The sequence below is a fragment of the Sylvia atricapilla genome, chromosome 17 (genome assembly GCF_009819655.1).
Source record: "Sylvia atricapilla isolate bSylAtr1 chromosome 17, bSylAtr1.pri, whole genome shotgun sequence".
NCBI lineage: Eukaryota > Metazoa > Chordata > Aves > Passeriformes > Sylviidae > Sylvia > Sylvia atricapilla.
This window is the reverse complement of record NC_089156.1, coordinates 6,464,572-6,489,857: the sequence shown is the minus strand read 5'-3', so window position 1 is coordinate 6,489,857 and position 25,286 is coordinate 6,464,572. Positions and strand designations below refer to the sequence as shown.

Here is a 25,286-nt window from a genome sequence, read left to right as displayed (position 1 = left end):
GGATTTATCCACTGAGCTAAGTGATGTGGTTTCCAGACCTCAGGAGCACACACTGAACTCAGCCTGTTGCTCTAGAAAATAGGGCTGGATGGCTAATTTATTCTCTAGCTCTATTTGGAAGAAACAAGGGATGCTTGTAACCTCCACACTTGGGCCTGTTTTACAGCAGCTTTTAAACACACTTCGTGTGTAAGTGCTTTGTGTGACTTGAGGTACCACAAGCGAAGTGTTGCCTACAATTGCAGCCGCCTTCCTTCCTAGTATGTGCCGTGGACCTTGGTGACAGCATGGGCTGAGTAAAGTTTAATCAGACATGTAATCAAATTATACAAAGTAATTTGTCAAATGAATCTACAATACACAGAACATGCATGGCCTGTACATGATTTATCCTGACTAAGAGGCTGACAGGTAATGTGACAATAAAGTGTTACAGATTTTCTGTGATTTTCAAAAGGCTTCTACTAGTCAACCTGCAGCATTATGTGGGTTTTGTTTATTTGAAATGGATTTTTTGTTGGGATAGAAAAATAAACCTTCTTGCTTTCCATATCTGTAACACTCCAACCCAGTGAGACATTGTTCTGGAAGGAGGGACACCAGTCAAAGCCCTGAGGAATCTTGTGATAAGGATTAAAACACGACATGAACTGGACTGCTAACGTGCTTCAGTGTGAACATGTCTAAGCGCCTTGCACACTGATGGACTAAATGCACGGTCAGAAATACCATTTTCACAGCTGTGTGGTCTCCTCCCCCTCCAGCCTAGGGACTTCTGCAGTGGTTCTTTGGCACGGAACTGGTGATCCTGAGGGCCCACTGCACACAGCCATAGCTTGAAGGTCTGTGATCTTCTCTTCTTCTAACAAATATAAATTGAAATTCCTACATCAAGGCAAGGACCTTGAGCCACTTTCATTAAGGGCACAGTTTAGTCCTGGCCCCTTGGGTCATTCTCTGTGTGCTCAAAGAGAGCAGGTGCTTACCAATACAAACAGATCTGTTCTCACCTGGGACCCCAACCCTGCAAACTGCTGTACTGTGATAGATCACCACAGCCACGGGCACCACAACACCCAGGGACACAGGGGAAGGAGCAATCACCTACGGAGAGCCACTGTTTGCTCAGACTGAGAACCCTCCTTACTTAAAAACCCTCATTTTGTAGGGGAGGCTTAAACTTCAGGGCAGACAAACTGACAAATATACACAAATAATCAAACAAGAAATGAAAGAAAGAAAGGGAGAAGAGGAAAAATATTTATAAATGTCACTGTCCAATGTCTTTTCAATTTAAATGAAATAAGATTATCTACATATATCTACAAATATCTACATGTATCTACACTTTGCAGATATGATTCTTTGGTTGTCTTCACTTTTTTCCTATACTGCAACTATCAAGGAAAAAAAAAAGGGGGTTGTATAATCTTTGAAGGAAATAATAAATATAACAACTTCATTAAATGTTTGACCAAAGCTTTGGCACTGATTAATCAGTTTACAGATAACAAATCATACTGAAAACTCTGAAATAACAGCGGCAAAGCAACAGCAATAGGCACATCCGAGAGCCATTTCCCACTGACTAATAATAAGCACAAGGCTATTTTATATCAACCTTTCTGAGAACATTAATTATGGGTTAGTCAGACACTAAGAATCTCACAATTCACTGCAAATGTCAAATAAAATACATATTTCTTGCACAAGTTTTTTTTATGGATCCAGATATATTTTTTAACAGAAAACAAAAATTACATAAAATATTCATCATGGTAGCCTGTATCCCTTCTTAAACCTTTCCAAAAAGGTTTTGGAAGCCCAAAGCCCACTGCCAGAGACAAAATAAACATTGCTATTAACACTGCCACCTGCACAAGGGAAAGAACATGTTTTAAAGAGTTTGTAATGAAAATGCACAAACGTGGATGAAGAGATGACTTTAAAAGAAATAACCTCCATCTTTTAATGGAGTCATGTGGAAGAATGGGACAAGTGTTCATAATACTGTATACCAACAGAGCTGAGGAGCTGCTCAATACCTTCTCTGAACACAAAGGGACTGCCTTCAGTGAGCATCTGACAAAAACACAAGCCAACTATTCAAAACACATCACTGGAGAACTGTGATGAACAGGGCCATCTTTTAACAGTAAGGAACGACTACTGAATGAAAATATTAAAGGAAAAAGTACTTACCAGCATTAAGAGGGATGTTGCAGCAAGCAGGTAATGCAGAATAGGTGCTTTAGGACTATTACAATTTGGGTCAGACAAATCTAAGGGGTGAGCCAGTCTGAGAAAAAAAACAACCTGAAGTCCCTTTAAAAGGCACCTCCACAGGAGCATTCAAGAGCTCGGGAAGGGATGCAGCACGGCAGGACTGTGTGAGGCTGCCTGAGAAGCAGCTGAGAAACACACAGCCTGAACTCTGCAGACATTCCCCCACCCCCGGGCTGGTTTTTAAACCTTTCCAGGTATTGTTGGGAAAACAAGATGCAAACATAGCTGCACGTGGATGTGCCTTGGCCATGGGCCCTTCTCAACAGCTCCAGAAAATGCTGCTAAATGGTTAAGGCATCCCAGTGAACCTCAAAACTTAGGAGTGGATCAGGGCGGGAGGAGAAGTGGGAAATTTGTTCTGGCAGTGAGGATTCAAAGCGCTCCCTTAAATTAAACTCTGCTTCCCCAAGGATCTCCTCAAAGAACCACCTGAGGCACCTGTGAATCAGCCCTCGGTGTGCCCCAGATTGGGAGAGACTGACACCGGCAAGTGCAGGACGGCACGCGGCTCAGGGCCGGGGCCACAGGCCGTGCTCGGTGCTCACGTACAGGCCCCGTGGGCACCGCCAGCCCCGGCGGTAACCCCAAACCTCCATCGGAAGACCCGGCGGGCGAGTCAGAGGGGACAAGTCATTTCACCGCCGCCGCCTCCCCGTCCTCCCAGCGCATCCCAGCCGCCCGACGGTCCTCGGTGCCCGGCACGAAGGGAGGCGCGGGGGAACGGGGAGATAAGGACATATGGCTTCATTTATCAAAGTGCAGCCGCGGGTCACACCGCGATGGAGCTCCCGGCGCCGCCGCCCTCACAGCCCCCACGGGGCGGGGCGCGGGGCGGGGCCCGGCTGCCGGCGATTGGGCCGTCGGGCTGTCGATCAGGTCAAGCTGGCCAATCAGCTCACTCGTAGGGCGGGAGGCGAGGGAAAGGCGGGAAGGGACAGGGCGGTGTCTCTCGTGCCGCCGGTGCCCCGTTACCGGGGCCCGTAGTCGTAGCCGGCGGGCGCCCCGGCCGGCGAGTACATGTTGGCAGCCGCCGCTGCCGCGGCCGCCGCGTTCATGTGGTGGTGGTGATGGTGGTGGTGGTAGCTGTGCCCGCGGATGCTGGGGAGGGGGTACGGGGCGGGCCGGCTCTTCGCCCCCAGGTAGTGGTCGTAGGCGGCGGCCGCCGCCGGCGGGTACTTGTAGGGATGGTGGTGCAGCGGCTCCGACGCGGCGGGCTCCAGGCGCAGTTCGTGGTGCGGCGGGCTGGGCCGGCCGCCGCCCGCCCCGGCCAGCGGCACCAGCCCGCCGCCTCCGCCCGGCAGCGCGGGGCTGAGCACACGGGACATGAGCTGCTGGTGCGCGGCCTCGGCCTGGTGCAGCGCCGTCCCGCCCGCCTCCCGCTCGAACTCCCGCCGGCTCTCGGCAGCATCTGCGGGGGCAACAGCGTCAGTGCGGCCGCGCCCGCGGGACGCGCATCCGCACACACGGGGAACAGGCGCGGGAAGGCGAGAGCGGGGCGTGCAGCAGCGGCATGCGGCAGGAACGGGGCTGGCGGGACGGGACCTTCTGACTCCGATAAATGGAGTTGACTTGACTGACAAGCTGGTACACGCCTGACATTTTTGCAATTGTGTAACACTAAACAAATACAGACTTCCCTTTATTTTGCAGGCCCGGAGTGCGTTGGAAGAAAGGCCTTCGGTTGTGTTTGCAGTTGTTTGCTCTGGGTAATGGAAAAGCAGTCAATGGGCAGAGGTGTTGTTCGACCTGACTGCAGCTCCTGAATGGAGTGGGTCGGCCCTAAGCGCACTGCCGAGGCGCATTAAAAGGGCAATGCGAGAAGGAACCTGTGGCCAACACTGCATCCCCGCCTGAAAAGCTGAGTTTGTTGCCAAAAAGTTGAAAATGGGACTCTAAAGGCAAGGGGCGGTATTGTTTAAATATTGAGCAAATTTTCTCAAGCATATAACAACATAAATGTTGTAGTCCAAGGAAGAATGAATTAGGCTATGAAGGTGGGTGTTTTTCCTTAAAAACTAAGTGGCGGCACAAAGCTCATTAGCAGTGGGGCTGTGCACCAGCATGGGGAGCAAGGCTGGCCCCAAGCATGCATGCACCGGCCGTGCAGGCCAACAGGGCCAGGGTGATGGGCTGGGCTGGCCACTGAGGGCTCTCACCTTTCTCTGTCCCATTCTGGTGGGCTGGAGAAGAGACTGGATTGCGGGATCTGGCAAAAGCGCTCATGAGAGGAAGAGCTCCTGGCCTGTGGTTCCTGGGCCTGGAAGAGGAAGGGAAGAAGTGATACAGAGCTGATGGTCCAACAGAATGAGCAATTGGAATATTGCCTCTGAGCTGGCAAATGGCCCAATACAGTGTCCCCCTCCATGCAAGCCTTGTGTAAATGTCAGCTGGGCAGATGCACATGAAATGGGGTGAGTGGGGCACTGCCATAACCAATAAAAGCACAGCCTTACCAGTCCTCAGGGTCGCAGTCTCTGAATCCCTTGGCAAAAGGGTTGCTTGCAATCTTCAACTGCGTGATCTGTGAGGAGAAGTGGGGAAATGTCTCAAAGCAGCACAAGGGGCTCCCTGACCAAACAGTGAGTGTATCCCTGAGCAGACTTTGGGACTCGCAGCGCTTGGTGTAACAGAGAGGGTCCAGGTGGCTGGTGGAGCCAGGGTGTTCTCTGCCACAGAGCACAAGAATGTGCTTTCCCTCTTAGAATATGTGGGCTAATATGCTACCTAATATGAGTTCAAGGTGAAGGGAGAGGCAGTCTGGGTCGGCTGCAAAAGCTGAGTAAATGCACTTGTAAGAAAATGCCACATTATATGGGTCACCACTGGAGCAGTTAAGACAAATCACTGGATAAATCATACTTATGTATTTATTTAATTCGCCAGGGAGAAGGCAGGACATTTTCTATATTTAAGCAAATCCACGGATAAAGTATGTGATTGTGAGTTTCCGGAATGGGTTGAAAAACAAACTTTAAGCCCCTCAGTGACAGTTCCAGCCTTAGAGGTCAAACTGATAGAAAGCAGGAGAGAAAGAGCAGCTGTCCGGAGCCATCAGGCAAATGCCAGCCGGGGAGGGACTCCAGAGCCCCTTAAAGGCACAGCCTTTCTCTGGCCTCGCCGCCTCCACCGGGGCGAGGTGCGGCCCGACCGCAGCATCCCGGAGAGACCTCAAGTCAATTTGCTCAGGGCCACTGCAGAGGGTGACACTGCCGCCGGCTGCCCAGGGACAGCCCCGGGACACAGCCCCGGCCTGGGCGGCATCAGTGCAGAGCGTGGAGGTTCGGAGCAGCGCTGAAATGCCCCCGCTATGAAATCGTATTTCCACCCGCTGCTGGGTCTCCTGCTCTTTACATTACACTGATGCGATTTAAAGCAGCAATTGGATTAGCTGCTGCCCAGAGATCCGCATCAAATTGGGGTGGGGGTGTTTTGTTTCGTTCTGTTTCGTTTTGTTTCGTTTTTAACATATAATTGCATTCTGAGGAGAGACAGACCGCTACGAGCTTAAAGCAGTAAAATCACAGATTTATCCAAACAAATTGTGAGTGACGTTTCGCAGCGGGAAGCCTGTAGTTTCCCCACTAGCCCCGGTCTCGGGTTTACACAGGTAATGAGGTTCCCCCGGGCGGGGGAAGCTGGCGATGGGGCTAGAGCCCACGTCGCTTCCTCGGCATACATCGATGCAGCTCCCCGGCTATCGGGTTCCTTGCGCTGCCCGGAATGGGTTTAGCAGATGGGGAGGAGGAGGCGGGAATCCCCCCGACCACCGCCGCCGGACACCCGCAGCCCGGCCTGCAGCCCCGGAGCCGGACGAAGGGGCTGAGCCAGCGCCGGATGCACCCGACCCATGGTACCTCCCGGGCGACCCCAACCCCCGCTCTGGGCCGCCCCGAGCTCCGCTGCTGCCTCACCCGGTGGTTCTGGTAGGCGGTCACTGCCGTGAAGCGCGTCTCCTCGAAGACGAAAGTTTTGAAGTTCTCCTCCGCGTACTTCTCGCTGTCTTTCCGGGGGTCCACGTAGACCACGTGAAAACGCGGCTGGTATCTGTGCATGGAGTTCAAAATGATCTGAATGATAAAACGAGCAAGGAGACAATAACTGATCCAGGCGGAGCATGGAGAGAGGAGAGCGCAGCCCCGGCCCTGCCGGCTCCACTGCCCGGGGCCGCCGCGGGGCTGGGGCAGAACCCCCGGGGAGGGCCGCGGCCAGGGTCACCCCACGGGAGTCACGGCGCGGGGAATGCCCACCCGGTGCGGCCCCGTGTTGGACACCTTCTCCCGGGAACACTTACATGCCCGTTGTCATCCAGCAAATTGTTGGTCAGTTTGAGCTTATCGAAGGAAACGATCTGCTTCATCCACTGCGCCCCTTTGGCCGGGGAGTCCGGGTGGTAATGGACTCTCCCGGGGGTGGCGGGGTCGGCTTTGCCGGCCACCAGCCAGGAGGAACTGTGGAAGGCGTACCTGCGGGAGGGGAAGGCACCCTCAGCCGCGGCCCGGGGTCCCTGCAGCGCTGCCCCGAACGACCGCAGGACCCGGGCCGGGACTGTCCCCGCGGCACACCGAGGGGGAAGCACCGCCTCTCCATCGCTGCCGCTTCCTACGACCACGAGAGGAACGAGCTCTTTTCTGCAGCTAGAATTGCTGCGGAGGGGATATAATATTTTATCAGGTTGGCGATGGAACTGTCGTGAGAGAAATCTGCAGGATGGAGGAAATTTATAGCTACCCGTGTAGGTTTGAGAGAGTAGCCACAAAAGCTTCCCCTTTCCTCTAAAATAAAGGGTGAAAAAGAGCCCTCTATACAGTAACACTCTGGCTTTAAGTGAAGAGTGGAAAGTTGTGTGTAGATTAATAGCAAGTTCAGAATTTAGCAGTCTTGTTTCATTCTTTCAAAGTACATATTCAACAGTAACATTTAAAACAGAGAAACCAATCTTCTATACACGTGTTTACTTTAAAAGCCAGTGTTTGCACAGGGGGAATTAGAAACCATTGGACTTGAGCAGAAACATTACTTTTTAAAGATATACTCAATTGGATGTTATATATCCTACTTCCCTTGACAAGCAAACATTTCTAGGACGCCCTGAGAATTTGGATATCTGTCTAAATATTTATATATCGGACCCTGCGATTCCTATGCGGGCTGCCTGCTCGGCGTCCTGATCTGAAGCTAAATACATAATGTGCCTTTCACTGTCTTAAAATTAAAGGGGTTCCAAACCAGATTGCATCGCTGCCTCGTGAGTCGACAGTTTCCAAAGCCTTCCTACACTGTCGCTGGAAACAAGGACAAGGTTTTGTGGCTTACGTGGCTGGTGCCTTTCCAGAGCACAAACCCCATTCTCTTCACCCAAGCACCCGGGCAGCTCCCCAGCAGGCATGGCACAGCCTCGAGACATGCGCCGAGAGGCTACAGCATTCAAGGAGCACCGAGGGGATTTTTGTTAAGTGGCAAAGGGTGTTTGCCGGTGGAGACATGTAGCAGGAGGACAAGGAGAGCTTTTCCGGGCAGGACAAGGCAGCTCCTGCCCTGTGCCCTGTGGAAACCTGCCCTTCTGCCCATGCCAGGCTGGCCCCGGCCGCCTGTGAGCCCGTGCAGAGGCTGAGGGGGCCCTGGGTCCCGCACAGCCGCTCCTGGCCCCAGACTCGTTGCAAGGGTGTGAAAGAGACCCCAGGTCAGCCGCATCCTGTGTCCCCTCCCTGTCTCGCACCAACAGGTGTCACGTCCAGGGACACATCCCCGAACCCCCAGAGGGCAGGAGCAGGGAGTGAGCAGCTCCGAGAACCGCGGGACAGGCCAGGTATTTGTTACTTGCCGGTATCGTTTGTCATCCACCGGGACAAAATCCATGAGGAGCATGTAGTCAGCCATAGGGTCCATCCCAAATATCTTCACCTGGAAGGTGGGGAACATGCGCCTGGCACAGAGAGGAGAGAGAAGCGCTAAGCTGAGGAGCAGCAGGGAGCCCCGAGGGGCCGGCGCGGGTCTCTTGCCCTCCGGCTGCTCCAATACCCTCCCGGCTGTGGCGACAAGTCCCCTCGCAGAAACCACTGTCCGGAGGAAGAGGCAGATACGCCCAAGCTGAGTGGTGAGACAGGCTGCTGTGTTCCCCAGCCCTCGGCAGCATCCCGAAAGGCGAGCCGGGGGCGTCCTGCCTCTCCTGCCGGCTCTGGGACCGTTTGTGTCAGACCCCCGAAATGCCCCACCGCGGTGAGCAGAGGCCAGGGGGAACAAGAGCATCCTCGGCCTTTGCTATGGAGAGATCGAGCGAAAGGAATTTATTCTCTGTGGTTTCCCCGTCCTTTTAGCTGACCTGACTAGAGGCAAATTCAAGACATTATTACCCTGTCTGCAGACCCGCACTCAAGCTTGGGAGTCTCGGGCAGCCCGTGGGGGTCAAATCTAAAAACTCCTGCGAACGACACGAGGTTATCGAGTTCCCACCTGTGCAGCTTCTGTACCCACCACACTGCGCCCGTTTGAAAGCAGTGGTTACAGCAGCAGCCCCTAGAGCCAGCGGGAGACCTCTCCCAGAGCGGAGGAGCAAACACTCCCCTCGGCGGGCAGGGGATAGAGGGCAGTGGGGATCTCCCAGAAAGCCCCGTCCCGGATCCACTGAATTGCAAGAGCCCGGCCGGGCTCCCGCTCCCCGCACCTTCGCGGGACGAAAAGGAGAGCAGAAAGGAGCCCAGGGCTCCGGAGCTGGGCAGGCCAGCCCCCGCGGCTGCTCCCCCCGGTTTTTCTCTGCCCAGGCCCCCCGAGACCCAAAGCTAAGCCGAAACGCGAATCCTGCGCTCAGGAAGGGCACGATTCCTTCAAGGGGCTGCAGTACAAACACGATCGGCGGTGGGCTAAGGGGAGAGGCCGGGACGGTCCACCCGTCCTTCCCTCCTGCATCTGCACACACCGGGACCAGGGCCTGGCCCGCGGCTCCCCGGCGGGACACGGGGAAAGTGTGCCCTGGCGTCGGGGCTCGTTATAGCTTCGTTTTGTTTTACAGAGCAGTAAACCAAGCGAGCGACGGTGGGCAATATTTCGGGAAGGGTTTTTGCAGCCATTGAAAAACCAAAGTCCCAATCGCCCCCTGGAAAAACAGCCCGATGGAACCCAGGCACAGAGAGCCCCCCCGGACCTGTTGTTTTGCGCCCCTGCCCTGTCCGAGGGGCGATGGGGCAGCGCGCTCTGGCTCCGCAGCTCTTCCAGAACGGGCCCAGCTCTGCCGGGCTGCATCGGGATCGGGCAGCTGCGTCTCCCTCTCTTTTTGGGCTTTAGCAAACTCTGGAGCACGTTTTCAGTCGCTCCCTCCGCTATTATTATTTTTAAACGTGTAAAAGCCCCCATTAGCTCCAATTCCGGTGTTTCTTGTTCTAAAACTTAGTTTTAAAACAAACAACCTGAGATGATAAGACCCATCCAGACAAACAGCAGGGCCAGCCCAGAGGTGCTGGGAGAGAATAGGCTTTACAGCGCCTTCCCCGAGCCTTTTCCTGCTGGTTTTACCCCGTCTTCTCCTGTTTTTACTCGCCTGTCTGGAGTTCCGATGGTGTCACAAAGTAAACGAAGAAAAGGGTGGGAGGAAAGCCCCCGATTCAATTCGAATTGGTTAATTTCCGAAACTTTTAAAGCGGGATCTTTGCAATCCTTTCGCTCTCCTTGGAGAGCTAAGAAAGCCAGATCGAAGAGCTCGTGTTTGCAGAGAGCCTCCGCCTGGAGCCTGAAGGACCTTTTCCGCTAAGGAAAGCAGCGCCGAGCCCGGCGCCGGGCTCAGGGGCCGCGGCCGGAGACAGCGGGCTGTGCGACCCGGCGCCGGAGCAGGCACCGTCTGCGGGAAATTCCACCCGGCTCCCGCAACGCAGCGCCGGCTGCTTTTGCACCGGGCACCGCCGTGATTGTTTTACTTTAGGAAATTGCTAATTTGAAAAAAAAAATATAAATAAAAAAAGGCAACTGCGTACATTTAAGTATGTTCCATTTCTTTTGAACTTTCAGGACCCTCAAAATCGCTGACGGGAGAGCGGGAGCGCACGGCCGCGGTCACAGCTCTTGCCAGCCCGTTCGGAGCGGAGTCCGACCCTCTCCAGCAGCCATCCCGCCGCAGTCAGCCCCGGGGCGAACGGAGAGCGAGCAACGGGGATTCCTTAATTTGTTTGTTTTTCTTTTCTCCCCCCCGCCGGATCGCTTTAAACCAAGGGAAGACTCAGCCTGGACAATTCGCAGCTCTGCCCGGAGCCTGGCGGGGAAAGCTTCGCAGCTCTGCCCGAGCCGCCGCGGCGCTTCCCGCGGATCTCCATTAAATGCAGTAACTTAACAACTGTAATTGGGGCTCCTCTTTCCCCCATATGCTTTGCTCGTTCCTAACGCGGTCGCATCAGCCGCTTTCTTTGTTCCCTGGCCAGGAGCAGGGTCCTGGCCCCGGAACCGCGCCGCGGCGGCCGGAGCAGAGCCGAGAGGAGCCGCGCTCCGCCAGGCTCGTTACTCGGTAATCGGGAAATGCAACAGCCCTGGAACACGTTTCAAGGTGCAGAATTAGGGTCTGTTCGCGTCTCCGCCGGAAGGAAAACATCTGCCCGTGCTAAGAATGTATTTAGCAGGTTTCGCACGGGTTTGCGTGTTGTTTTGTTCCCTTCCCCCGTATCGTTGCTGTCCGCCCCGGGAGCACACACTGTCCTCCGTAAACACGGATCCAAGTCCCGTGTGGGGTCAGAGCCGAAGGCGCCCGGAGGAGCACAGCGCCCTTTCCAGCGGGAGTAAAACCCAGCGCCCTGCCCGCCGTGCTCCGCACGCCTTCGCCAGCCCGCAGCAGCAGCCGCGCGGTCTTCCGCAGCACCGAGGCCTTCGGGCCGCAAGAGCTCGCAGATTTCGCCCCAGGAGAAGCGCAAGGATCAAATGACGGCGACCGCTGGGCCGGGCCGCTCCGCGACTCGCCCTTGGGCAGCAGCTTCAATCTCCCCCCAAACTGCGAATTCAACCGCTCGCACCGGACTCTCCCGCCCCGACTGGCCTGGGTTCCCGGGTCCGGAGGGAGCGGCTGGAGAGCCGGGGCCGCTCGGGAGCTCTGCACTGACCTGCCCGCCTTGGTGACGATCATTTCGGTGCCCAGCTGGTTGAACTCGTCCCACAACGCCTTCATCTCTAGCTGGACGCTCACGTTGGCCACCTTCGGGTTCTTCTTCACCGGCGCCTTGGCCGCGGCGGCCGCCCCCGCAGAGCAACCCGAGACTGCGGCCGGCCCCGCGGCGGCTCCGCCGGCGCCCTCGGGCTGCTCGGGGCCTGAGGGCGGCGGGTTGGTCCCGGCCGCCGCCGCCGCCGCCCCGCCGAAAGGGTAGCCGTGCTGGGGCTGGGGCGGCGGGTGCGGGTGCTGCTGAGCCGTGCAGGGCTCGTAGTGTGGCGGCTCATGTTGTCCGTACGGGTCCCCCGGGGAGGGCGAGAGGTGGTACCCCCCCGGAGGCGTTCAGGCTGCTCAGGCTGTTGGCCGTGAAAGCTGCAACATCGCAAAAATGGGACAGCTGGGTGAGCCAGGGGCTGGAGATAGCTGAAATCATTCCAAAAACAAGCGGTCAGGGCTCCGCTCCGGCTCCCGCTTTCCCCCCAGCTCCGCGCCGCTCCGCGCGGCCCCCGCCTCCGCAGCGGCTCCGCGGGGTGCCCTCCGCCTCCTCTCCTGCCCCGCGCCCAGCCCAGCGGGGCGCCTCCCCCTTTCCGCTTTGCCTGGCCCCAGCCCCGCTCCCCCCGGGGCAGGCGGGGAGCTCGCTGCTCCCGCTGCCTGCCTGCCTCGGATTTTTTATTATTTATTTTTTTCCCTTTTTTTTTTTTTTTTCCCTTCTATTTTTTTTTCTTTGCAAATCCGAGAGGTCTGCCAAGAGCCTCGGCGGTGCAAAGCCCGTGCTATCTCTGCAGGCCTCCCTCGCCACACACCACTTGGGACAAAGCAAACTCCCTCCTTTCGGCCCACCGCCCCTTAAAAAAAAAAAAAAAAAAAAAAAAAAAAAAAAAAAAAAAAAAGAGTTGTGGGAGAACTCAGAGAAAGAAATCGGCTCTTATTTCCGTGTAGCTACGCTGCTGCAGGTAACGTCCTTCACTCTGGAGCCGCGGGGCTGCGGCTGACAGAGAAAGTCGGATCTAGTTTGGCAATGCCCCACTCCTTCCATCCCCGGGCGAGAAAGGGGAAGAGGCCGGGACCAAAGCAAAGCTTCGGGTCCGCGCCGAGGAGCACCGGGACGAGCCCGGCTGCGCAGCCCTCGGCCGCCGGCCCGAGCGGGCCCTGCGGTGCATGACAGGCCGCCCTGGGGAGCGGCCGGCTCCTTCACAGCCCCTCCGATGCTGAAAGGCTCCTCGAGGTCCCGGGGGTCTCTTGCGTTATTTCCGACGCAGCCCCCAGGCCCCCGGTGGGAGCCGAGCCCCGGCCTGCCGCTGCCTGGGGCACGGTCGGCGCTATCCGGGGATGCTTTCAGCGCCTCTCAGAAGGCTCGAGTCCCAGCGGCGGAGCCGTCGAAAGCTACTACTGGGCCACGGGCAATGCCCTTTTCTAAGGGAGGGCTACAGGGGCCGAGGCGTGCCTGGAGGAACGGCGAAGCCTCCTCCGCCCGGCCCCGCAGGCAGGCCGCGCTCCGTGCACGGTGCCCGCGGCCAGGCTGCCGGCCCGTGCGAAAGCCCTCGGATACGCGGTGGCCGGCGGCCCCGTCCCCGCGGCTCTGCGGGGCCGAGCGCGGCACTCACCTTCCATGTCCCTGGTGACGGTGCTGAAGTGCATCTTCTGCGGGCGGCAGCCGGGGCGGGCGGGCGCGCTGCGGCCGCCGCGGCGCTCCTCCAGCGCTCCTTTCCCTGCTTGCTCGGCGGCGGCGACTGAAATCAGAGAGGCGATACTGAAAGCATTTGCCTTGGGAGACAGAGGGCTGTTTTCGTCCATAGGGGAGACACCAATGCAGGAGCAGCAGGCGCGGCAGCCTCCCACCACGAGCCCCCCCTCCCACCCCCTCACTCCCCTCCTTTCTACCGCACCATCCAGGGAGGTGCGAACGAGACCCCCTCCTTCCAGACGGGGGGGTGGGGAAGGGAAACTTTAAAAAAAAAAAAAAAAAAATCCAACAGAAAACAACCTAAACCCTCTGCCCCCCGGGAAGGGCGTTGGGGAGCAAGAAACTTCCCCGGAGCCCTTTGTAGCCAGCGCCGAGCACCGCAACGGCGAACCGAGCTCTGTCAGCGAGACGGGACCGGGGAGCAACAAATAAATCCCACGAATTTCTTTCCCGGGGTGTCAATTTCTCACATTCCCCCCTCCCCAAATTAGCTCCCTGCAATTTATTAATTTATTTTCTGTCTTCTTTTCCCCTCAACCACCACCTCTTGCTTCTGCCCCCCTCGTCCCCTCCTTTTCTCCTGCACGAAGGGAAAGTGTCTCCCTTATAGGCGCTTTCCCCATTCAGTGGCTGGGAGGCGTCACATGGAAGCCGGGGGTGTTTGCCTGCAGAAGTGGCGGCGGCGGCGGCGAAAGCGAAGTGAAACTCCTGCCGAGACGGTGTCAAAGGGCTGGGGAGGCCCTTCCCCGCCTCCCGGGCACGGCGAGCGGCCGCCGGGGAGGGATGGGATGGGATGTGCTGCGGGGCGGGCAGAGGGGCCGGCGGTGTCAATCACGGCGCCGGGAGCCGGCCGACGGGAAGGGAAGAGCCGAGCCGAGCCGAGCCGAGCCCGGCGTCAGGCTGCGGATGTCCGGCACCGAGAGAAGGGATTGCTCTTTTCCTCCAGCTCGCATGCACCGCGGGGCTGAGGGCGACCCTCGGGCCTCGGTGGCCGCGGGGACCCGCAGTGTGAGCCGCCGCAACAGGCAGGGTCTGCGCACGTCAGGGTGCGCTGCGGGCGCAGGTACCGCCGGCCGCTTCGCTCGGATGGGACCCCCCCTAAGCCCCGGGCCACCAACCTCCCCAAACGCCCGCCAGCGTTCGAGCATTTCCTTTCACCCAAAAAAGCGGAGAAAACGGAAAGCAACGAGTGAGGCGGCAGGCGAGCTCCTGCCCAGCCCAGCGTGAGAGCCCGCTCCATCGGCAGCACCTGCACGGCCCGTCTGGGCCGGGAGCCGCGCCCGGTGCCCGTCCCTGCCCCGGCGAGGACGAGGCGCTACTCACCCGCTCTCGGCCCCTTGGAGTGCCCCGGCGCTCCCCGGGCCCTTGCTGCGCATCGGCGCGGGGCAAGGCGACGCGCCCGCCCCGCCGGGTCCGGCCCGCTCCGGGCACCAGTGCCAGCCTCGGTCCGCGCCCCGGTGCCGGTCCCTCCGGGCGGGTAGCTGCACCGAGGTCCCGGGGAAATGCCCCGACGGGGCGGGCGGAGCCGTGGGGCGCGCCGGTGGCTACCGTAGCGATGGGGGTTGCATAACCCAAGCGATGCGCGGAGAGCCGGAGTGAGCAAGCGGGTTATATATAGCTGCCCTGTCTGTAGCCTGCGGGGCTTGATTCTTCTGTTGAAATATTATCTTTGGATGTGGTAAAAATATTTGCAGAGAAAAATCTAGACTACTCTTACATATTTGAGCATATGTTCCTGCAGCTAACGGCATAAGGGCAGAGCGTGACATGATCGGTGTTTTGTTTCTTTGCTGCTGCTGCTGCTGGCAGCCCGGTTCCTGGCCGGGGCAGCTTCTGTCCCGAGCTCAGGGACACGCCACGGAGAAGAGAATCCCGGTGCTGACCCGCGCTGCTCACCTGGCGGCAATACAAGGAGGAGGGGAAGGGATTTCGTTTGGGCACCCGGGGCAATACCGGGGAAAGCGAGGAGCCGCGGGTGCGAACTCCCAGCCGCCTCCGGGAGCTCAAGGGCTGATGCGAGCGGGACGCTGATGCCCCTTCCCCGAGGTGTGCCTGGCTCTGGACAGCCTCTGCTCCAGGAGGGAAGAAAACATTCCCCCTGGAAATTGAGAGAAGACCAGAAACCAACGCCCCAGCAGAGTCTGGGGTTTCTGTCCTTGCCTAAATTGCCCTCACCGTTTCCCAGGTTTATTCCTCTCTCTACTTCCCTGCTCCTTCCATAAAGCTCCAGCTGTAAGCGGCGCCACTCGGGGACAGCCCGGGCGCGGACGGTCCCTCGGCCTGTCCACCCGGCCGGCGGAGCCGGGCTTGAGCGGTGTCTACCAGGAACAGAGGACTCGCCGGGAATCGTTGTCACCTGGGCGGCAGCGGAGCGGGTCCCCGCAAAATGGCGGGGCTGCAGCCTCGAAGCCCCAAATCGCTGAGAGAAGACCCCGCCGCCCCGCTCCCACATCCCCTGCCCGGCCTCGCCGACACGCGGGGTTCCCACACGCGTGAGTGGCGCTGGGCGGAGCTGACACAATGGAGGGGGAAACCGCAGGGACAGAACCCACCCGAGTGAGAGGGCGGCACGGTGCTGTCCAGCAAGCGGGGTCGACCCCTTTCCTGCACCCCACCGGGCCTACACCCAGAGGCCGCGTTTGACAGAAGTCCCGAGGACGCATGGCCCGTTCCTCGACCGTTCCGCATCGGCGGAGCGCTGCAAGGCGCATCCAGTCTGGACGCGGGGTTGCCAACCTCGCCGTTAGCCATTACTGCTGTGCCCCCGGCCCTGCATTCGTCCAGAGGACGGATGAGTTTGTCAGTATCGAGCCCAGAGGTTTTGCTCCCCGCAGCTCACACTTCGCCCGAGCAGGTGGAAGGAGAGGTCGAGGTTGTCTCGCCGCCTCTCCGCCGGAACAGCACCGCGGTGCGAAAACGCCAAGAGCTCGACGCGGAAGAAGGGCTGGGACACGTCTCCCCCTTTTTCCTCATCCTCCACGGACACACATTTGCTTCGTCCCGAAAAGACGTAGCCCGATGGCTCAAAAGCCTGTGCTGGCAACCGAGGAATGCAACGCGTGGCAACAACACGCATTCCCCACGACAGCAACCCCGAAGTCCCGGGGCGACCCCCGAAGCCGAGCATCGCCGTGTCCCCGCCGCTCCACCACCTTCCCCGAGCCCGCCGCAATAAACACCCGCTGGAACCCCGTTCGGGCCCCGCACGCCATCATCCCCCAGACCTTTCAGGCGAGGCGGAGGCGGACACCAGCGGCTGCTGCCTTCGTCCTCCCTCGCAGGGGTCTCCCTGCCGGCACCGCTCCTCACGGGCCGGACTAGGTGCCCCTGGTCACGGACACTCACACCGAGCCATGGCCCTGTTGTGGCGGGGGCGCTCAGGTCCCCCAGTGCGGGTTCCTCCGGGCACCCCGAGCACAGGCTGTGACACAGGTGCGTCGCGGCCCCGATAGGCTCTCCCCGAGCTCCCGGGGCCTGGCTGGGACCACGGCCTCACTGTGCCGCTTTCCCTCCGTCCACCCTCCGCACTCACCCCTCCGCCAGCATCTCTCCACTCGTCCCTCCCGCGATCCCTCCTTTCTGCCCGCTTCCCCGGCCCTCGCCCGGCCCCGCCGTCCCTCCCGCCCCCAGCCTCCGCACCCCGGCTGGCCCCCGCCGAGCCCGGGCCTTCGGGGGGGCCGCAGACTCTGCAGGGGAGCCGGGGGCGGCCCCGCACGGCCCGGCTCGGCTCGGCCTTGGCACGGCAGCCCCGGCTCCCCGCTGAGCCGCGGGACAGCAAATAACTATCGGGAGCACAAGGGCAAGGAGCCGGCACCGGAGAACACGCCGGGTCTCCGCTGGCACGAACGGCGCAGCGCGGAGCCCCCGGGCCCGTGCCGCCCCCGCCCGCCGCGGCAGCACCGCCCGCGCAGCACGGGAAAGGCTGGCGCTGCCTCGCGGGTGATTCCGCCGGAGAAAAAAAAAAATCGTGATTCGTACAGGGTTCAACTAACGGGAACCGCGGAGGTTTACGGATTCGTTGTGGAAATAAAGAGGACACCGGGGACATTCGGCAGGTGAAAAAAAGCCTGAAGTTCCCGCGGGTCCTGGGAAAAACGGGAATTTTCTGGCGTTTAATCTGAGACTGTTATCGATGAGTATATTTCCTATTTTACAGCCATCCTCGTTATTACTCCGATTACGGCGACTATTAGCATGGTTTTGCAACTGACGCTCGTACTGAAATAAACGAATCTCTTAAAAAAAAAAAAATCAAACATGTGAACCACGTCTCACCGAAAAAGACAGACAGTAAAACAGAAAATAGGGCAAAACAGACGAAAGACAGAAAGAAGGAAAAAAGAAAGAAGATTAAAAAAACGGGCAAAGAAAGAAGATTTAAAAAAGAGGGAAAGGAAAGGAAAGGAAAGGAAAGGAAAGGAAAGGAAAGGAAAGGAAAGGAAAGGAAGAGGAAAGGAAAGGAAAGGAAAGGAAAGGAAAGAAAGGAAAGGAAAGGAAAGGAAAGGAAAGGAAAGGAAAGGAAAGGAAAGGAAAGGAAAGGAAAGGAAAAGGAAAGGAAAGGAAAGGAAAGGAGGTAGAGGAGAGGAGAGGAGAGGAGAGGAGAGGAGAGGAGAGGAGAGGAGAGGAGAGGAGAGGAGAGGAGAGGAGAGGAGAGAGAGAGGAGAGAAGAGAAGAGAAGAGAAGAGAAGAGAAGAAAGAGAAGAGAAGAGAAGAGAAGAGAAGAGAAGAGAAGAGAACGAGAAGAGAAGAGAAGAGAAGAGAAGAGAGAGAAAGAAGAGAGAGAGAGAGAAAGAGAAGGAAGAGAAGAGGAAGAGAAGAAAGAAGAGAAAGAAGAGAGAAGAGAAGAGAAGAGAGAGAAGAGAAGAGAAGAGAAGAGAAGGAGAAAGAGAAAGAGAAGAAGAGAAGAAGAGAAGAGAAGAGAAGAGAAGAGAAGAGAAGAGAAGAGAAGAGAAGAGAAGAGAAGAGAAGAGAAGGAAGAGAAGAGAAGAGAAACGGAAAAGCCAGCCAAACCGATAAAGACGAAGAACTAACGAAAGCCAGGCAGGGAGAGCCCGAGCTCCTCTGCAGCCACTTTGCCCACCGGAGCGATTCGGGCTGGGGGCATTGGCACCCACGGGCGCGGTGCCAGTCGCCGCCTGTGCGCGGGGCCCCGCGGGCTCCTCCGGCGTTCACTGCCCCTCTGCAGCTCGCTGGTTTCTCCGGGGTCCCAGCGGGGGTTTCACCCGCCCGGCCCGGCCCGGCCGGCGGCAGCGCGGCAGTGCGCGGGGCGCGGCTCCGCACGGCAAGCGGCTTCTGCCCGGGCCCGCGCTCCGCACAGCAACCGCGCTGTGCTCCGCCGGCGGGCGGGCGAGAGAAAGGGAAGAGCAATGGAGAGAAACGATGAGAAAGAAAAGAAAAGAAAAGAAAAGAAAAGAAAAGAAAAGAAAGAAAAGAAAGAAAAGAAAAGAAAAGAAAAGAAAAGAAAAGAAAAGAAAAAGAAAAGAAAAGAAAAGAAAAGAAAAGAAAAGAAAAAGAAAAAGAGAAAAAAAAAACCCCGAGAAATCCAAACGAAGTAGTTGTTTTATAACCAGCTCAACCCTCATGAACAACTGTGGTTTTCATGCTAATAGACAGTGATGTGACAGTGAAAACTGGGACTTGTGGGACTCCGTGGGCTGCCTGACTGATGGCAGAGGGTCAGTGGGGCTCCAGAGGAACCGGACTGGGCTCTCATAGCCCTCACACTCCCCACACCTCCCACTGGCTCCTGCTTGCCAGCCTTGGCTCCGTGTTATTTGCCATGGGGATTTCAGGCTGCTTTTACAGGGTCACTTGCCTGCAGATCCCAATGTAGAGATCACGCACGGGGAAATTCTCAGAAATAAAACTGTCAGCCACTCTCTCCCAGTACACAGCCGGTGGAGTTTCTCCCTTTCCCCTCTTTTTTCTTTTACTTACCCCAGCCCCAGGCCCCCACCCTGACAACTGCTCGTGCTTCCCCAGTGAGATACCCATGCTCTCCTGCAGTGCAGCTGCCCTGTGTGGTCCATGGTTTGGGGCTATAAAGTTTTTGGGACCCTCGCCGAGCCTCAGAATGCAGAGTTTCCTTGAGAGCTCCCAGGGTGGCCTGGGCAAGGGGACCTGACAGTCGGGATCATTGCCTGGAGCTCTGCCAGGAGCAACCCTTGCTTCTCTGGTTTTGAGTGGACCGGCAGCTACTTCTAAAACCAGTCACTCTGTCACTCCTGTCCTCATTATTGTTCATTAATGCTGTCCAAAAGCTCTGTACGCGGATGCTACTCTGCTGCCTGGGGCTGACACAAGATCTGCCGCTAATTCGTGTGAGAGAATCAGTGCCCATCCCTCCTGCCTGGGGAAGCTCTTGCCCGGCTGCCTGTGCTCCCCGGGTGCAGGGAAATGGGGCTGCAGATACGGGGTAATGAGGTGCTGTTCGTTTGAAAGAAGGATTCTCCCCATGCCCCAGAGTACCGAGGTGCTAAAAACGGCTTAGTTGAAACGTATTCGTTATCACAGCACAAACGTGGGGAAGAGGGGGAGAGGAGTCCCAGAGAGCACAGGAAGACACTGCTGCTATCTGCATCCAAAGGGAAAGCAGCTGCCTCTCTGCTTCTTGCTAGATCCTTTCTGTGGAGCCAGAGTCAATTTCAAGACATCCCCTTGCAGCCGTGTCGCTAGAGGGAAGGTCAGGCATTTATCCACAACTCGGTTGTGGTGCCGAAGGTTTATATTCACTCAGTGCCGCTGCAGCATCCTGTGCAGACATTTATTTTGGCTAAAGGCAGCCTGGTTCTCGTTTGGGTGCAGTCTCTGACCCACAGAGGCACCGTGTGCCAGCAGAGCTGCTGTGGCTGCACAGGTTGGCTGTGTGTGGGTTCATTTCCACACAGGGGGCCCAGACGGTTCCATCCCACAAGAGGCTGCAGTTAGATGAGCACTGTCCTTGCATGAAGAGGGGGTCACTGCAGAGCTGTCACTGTCAGGAGATGTGGTGTCCCCCAAAGTTCCCTGATTGCAGTTGCTGTAGACTGTCCTGTAAGGATTTTTTTTCCTTGCAAGAACTTTTCTCCTTTTCTGTTAGGCCAAAAAATAGCCCGGACATTCCTTATTGTTCTACCTTGTCTCCTGTCACAGCAAAGAACAGATTGACATCACTTGTTCTGGAGCTCAGATGTTTTCATGGAGTTTGGTGTGGCAGATGATGATATATATGAATCATTAACATAACACAGTATGTTAGCATAAACAAATGAACACAAACAACAAACCACAGGGCTCAGCATACTAATTGGAGGCTGCACAATCCACAGGAGATCCCACTGGGATAAATCCTCTCCCTGCATTGCTGGGTGTTTCATCAGACCTGTTGCAAACTTAACCCAAAGGCCATAAGGAATGGATGCTTCAGCCAATGTCAGCTGCTTCTTCAAATCCAATCCAGCATAAAAACTGGCTACATCACGGAGATTTTTCTTCTTGCGTCAGTGCTGGAGCTGAACCCTCTGGATCGCATCCAGCTGAGAGGCAGCAGGCTCTGCACTGCCACTGAGGGCAGATCACACATGTTAAAGTCAGATGGGAGAGTGCAGTCTCTGAGAGCAGAGACCAGACCTGAGGGTGAGCCCAGGACCCTTCCTGGAGCCTGCATTTGTCTGTAAAAAAGCAGAGGTGCTTCTACCAGCCTGGTCGTTTCTCCTTCACCTCTTTGCACTTTACCTACTTGTGAATGTGCCTGTTCCCAAGGGATTTGGTGACCTGTCCACAGGTCTCAGCTCCACCTGCTATTTCCTCATGCCCTGTGGGAGACCTTGTCCCTTTTGAGAGTGCTGTGGTGAGGAAGGTGAGGCAGGAGTGGTGGTTCCTTCTGCCTGCCTGGAAAGCCCCACCAGTATTACTGACAGCACATTCCTCTCCCCAGACAGAAAGATTTTGAGGATTTCAGACCATTGCTCTGACTCCTGCTTCCACCACCCCAGCACCCAGGCAGACTCCCTGCTGAGGGTGCTGAGGACAGGCAGGTTGTCTCTGCTGGAGCCCAAGGCTGTTGCAGTAGGCAGGCACTGCAGGCAGAGCCTGCCAGGCACAGAGATCAGCTGGACAGGTGACCACCCTGCCTAAAACGTGATGTGCCCTCTGTGCTCCTGCCTGCACAGTCCTGGCCCGAGACCTGACACCCCTTAAGAGGGATCTTGGGGAAAGGAAGGGGCAGGGACTTCAGCAGCCCTTACAGCAAACCCTTCCAATACGCTTTGTATCCCTGCACAAGCCCTGCAAAGGGCAATGGCAATGGTGTTATAAATAAGCACAGTGAAGCAGAGCGGAGCAAGCCTCAGAGCTCCCAATCCTGCCTCTGCGATGCCTCAAACAACTTCACCATGGGGTACCCAGGACTGCTTGGCACATCCAAATCCCTTTGCTGTTTCCATCTCAGTGTCCTTCTGTGCAAACAACAGTGATGATGTTTATTCACCTTCAGAGAGCTGTTTGGCATTGAAAGGGATCCAGGATAATCTTGGCTTAGGTACTGTATGATTTATTTATTGTATTTTTAGGTTTTGTTGTACAAAGCAACACTGCACCATTTCTAGCTTTTCTCTGATGACATCTTAGTCAGCTCTTGTTCTTCCTACTCATTAATTCTATTTCCCCATTTTAGTTGAAATTCCAGCCTGGAACCATTCAGGAATCCACATGAGGATTTTTTTTACATTTCTTTTGATTTTCTCATATAAAATTTTTAATGTAAAAGGCTGTTCAAATTGCACAAGTGGCTGCTGCATAAGAAACATCCTCCTCCTTGTCCTACTGGGCTCAGAGACAGGGTTTGGAAAAGCCATTTGAAGGTACATAGTCAGGCTCCCCAGAGGTGAGAAGCAGCACAGCTGTTTCCTTCCTCATGGCTTTTGCTGGGGAAAAGCTGGCGCTGGTGAAGCCAGCAGTGGGATCCCCATGACCTGGGAAAGGCACATGTGTAAGGGGACCCATGACACACTTGGGGGGCCCGATCTGTGCTGGCAACTGTCCCCATGGAGCCACTGTCCCTGGAGGTGAGGGCTCCCCACCTCCCCATGCAAGGCTCACTGCAGTCCACAGGCACTTCCCGTGGGCCACGGCCTGGGAAACACCACCAGCCCTGCAAATAGCACAGGCTAGCCCTGCAAATAGACTGGCACTGAGGGGTGGGTCAGTCTCAGGAACTGCCAATGCTCACGCCTTCCTCTGCGGAATTAGCACAAGGACAGATTAAAGAAAGCCAATTTCCTTTCTCATCAAATCAATTCCTTCTGGGGCAAACAAAGCCACGAGCGCAGCGCTCTTGTCCTCCCGTGATCTTGTGGTTTGCTCTGGTTGGAAGAGGCGGCTTTGGAAAACCCAAGCCCATTTCCTGCTCTGCGTGCTGCAGTGTGTATCCTCGCCTCAGCCCTGGAAATGCTTTGATGGATATTATTAGGCCCGGAAAGCATTTGGAGCTCCTTTCTTCCGTACGAGCTGAACAAACTGCTAAGGGATGAAAGAGGGGCAAATTGGAACGGTCTGTGGATGCTGCAGGCAGGCTGCCTGGCTAAGGGAGCCCATGTTGTGGTGCTGTCTGCAATAGGGACGGAGCAGCCTTGGGGCCAGCCTTGCTGCGAGCCCCTTGCGAGGGGGGACATCTCTTTCATACTCTCCTGCCAAAAGGCAGAGCTGTAGTGGGGCACCACCAAACTGATGACACTGAAGCCTGACCCCTCCTAACTGCATCCAGCCCTATCCAAGACTTTGGCATCTTCTTAAATCCATATACCAGGTCCAACAATCTCATTCCCTACCCCAACACACCATCATCAAACCCTACAAGTGAGGGGAACCAGCTTTTCTCCCCTCTCACAGTGACCATTGCCCACCTCAGGACAGACTTGCTCATTCTTGCTCAGCCTTCCAGACATTGGGAGCAGGAGTCTCTCACTGCTCTGAAAGGGAAAGTGCATGAAAAGCAAAGCCAAGCCAAACCTTTTCTTTCCAAGGGACTGGAGCTCTGAGGGGTGTTTTGCCACTAACACAGTCAAGAAAGGAGAGTGCGGAAATCTTGGGGAGTGAACAGCACTTGTGGTTATTGGTGAAATCCCATATTAGTAGAAAGGTCTGGTAAATGGAAGCAGGAGTCGCTCTGACTACAGCATCTGTTGGATGTGGAGAGTGGTTATGACTCTCTCCAAATACAATGCACATGTACTGGGGAAAATGACTGCTACAATAACAGGAATAAATCTTAATAGAGACTTGGGTGATAACAGACACCATAGGGGAGTTATCAAAATGAAAAACACATGGCAGCGTCTCTGCCAGACCTGCATGGAAACCCTCTGGAAGGACTAGCAGAGCTTGTACCTGAAAACCAAAAAAGAGCAGAAGAGACAGTGCCAGGCAAACAGACCTGAGGGAACCACACAAATTCTGTCATCATGCCCTCCTCAGAAGAGCAATGGGGGTTTGGTGGCAGTGTCCTGCAGCCTGTCTCCCTGCTGGACAAGTCCAGGTTTAAAAGCAGCCTGGTCTGACAAATTCCTTCCCACTTCTCTCAGGTTTGGCAAGGCAAAAGGCTGCAAGTCAGGCTGGACAGGGGCCATTTTTGATTGTGTTCAAACAAGACCTTGACCTGCACTGCTTATTAGCATTAGATCCCATTTTCTCTGCCTTTTGGCAGCAAGTAAGGGCAAGGATGGCAGAGGAGGAATAGTGGAGGAGCAAACTCAGGGCCCTGGAAAGTTCAGGCACAGCCCTGGCTGCGAGGGCAGGATGGATTTGTTTTCCTGCAGTTATAGGAGCTACAAACTGAGCCCAGACTTCATGGTATGGCAAAGAACAAGCAAACGGGAAGCTTGGCTGGAACTGACAGTTTCTTGGCAGGAAGCAGCAAGAGACAGGACAGAGCAAAGTTAAATGAAACTGCACCCTCTCCCCAGCACTTCAATGTTTTCAGCAGAGGTGAAACCAGAGTACCCAGAGTACAGAAATCCAGCTTTGTTTTGTTCTCCTCAGGAACAGCCTGGCAGGTGATGGATAAACATAAGCACAGCAGATACAGAGCAGGTTGATGTGAGATGTGGGCACTGTTTATCTCTTAGGTCTGCAAGAAGGGAGCAGGAGGCATTCCCAAGATCCCTAGAGCAAGGGGAAGTGTCCAGCTTCTGCTGATCCCATGCTTTGAGGTCAGGAGCAGGATAGGAGGATTGGTTCCTGGTACCAGCCACTGCTCCTTGATTCTGTTAAAAGGTTGGTCCCACACCAAACCCTGTCTGCACTGACTCCTGTTGCCATCCAGTGCTTAGGCAGAGCCCAGGGGCAGAGGGAGAGCCCTGGGCTGGGAACATCACCTCCTCTTCACTCTCAGAGGTGACTGTGTAGGTTACCATCATCCTATCCAGTGCCAACTTGACAACTGGGGATTAAATAGTGGAAAACTCAAAAGACAGCTGAGGATGGGGCTTATAGCAGTCAAGACACGCAAGTTTTAGATGACCAGGGTCACCAGCAGTAAATAGAGATATTGTTATGGTGATGGAAACAAGAGCGAGGGCAGGAGGACCACAGAGCAGACTCTAATTGCTAAATGCCTCTAAGCTGCCAGGGACTTTGCCCCTGGCTGTCATTATTTTAATTGCATCCTAAATCTGCAGCCACTGGTCAGAGCAGGTGTTTGAGGACAGGGGATGGATCTACTCTGGTGCCTGCCACAGACAAGACTGAGCTGAAGAGAGAGCTGGATGTTGATATTTGTTACACCAAGCATCCACATCTATATAATCCAGGGTTAGTAACCCTGAATGACTTCTTTGCTTACAATCAAGAATCATCTCTGTCCAGGGGATGAGCAAAGAGGTGCCCAAAGCTCTGAGCTGGTCCATTCCAGTGTCAGAGGGGCAGATCCTGTCCGTTTCCCCAGGCTGGGACTCACTCATGCCCATGGCTGGTATAGTTATGGGACAAGACCCCAGACAGGCTGCAGATGCCTTGTTTTGGCTCAAACAGATGTACATCAGGCAAAAGAATTCAGAGATCAAATAGCATCTTCATGCTAGTCCTGAGCAGAAGGGTTGTTTTATTGCGTGCTTAGTCACAATAAACCAAACAATAAAGCGGTAATAAATGGTCACCAAAAATGATTTTAGAGTCCATAAAACAAAAACAGAGTTTAACAAGGACAAATGAATTGTTAACACTCCT

General features: G+C 55.9%; 2 protein-coding genes across 2 annotated transcripts in view; both read right to left on the bottom strand.

The window, feature by feature from the left end:
• The window catches only part of TANGO2 (transport and golgi organization 2 homolog), a 423,798-nt gene extending 410,819 nt beyond the window's left edge, over positions 1-12,979 (bottom strand). Inside the window, exon 1 of the mRNA XM_066331428.1 lies at positions 12,968-12,979. The gene's annotated coding sequence lies outside the window, so the exon portion shown is untranslated. The remainder of the gene's footprint in view (positions 1-12,967) is intronic.
• TBX1 (T-box transcription factor 1) lies at positions 1,275-11,923 on the bottom strand. The gene is given in 8 exon segments (XM_066331439.1): positions 1,275-3,694; positions 4,443-4,543; positions 4,740-4,807; positions 6,198-6,353; positions 6,578-6,749; positions 8,108-8,209; positions 11,358-11,705; positions 11,707-11,923. Coding segments are annotated over 8 exon segments (1,515 nt in total). The 5' UTR covers positions 11,835-11,923; the 3' UTR covers positions 1,275-3,254.
• Positions 12,980-25,286: the final 12,307 nt, after the last annotated feature.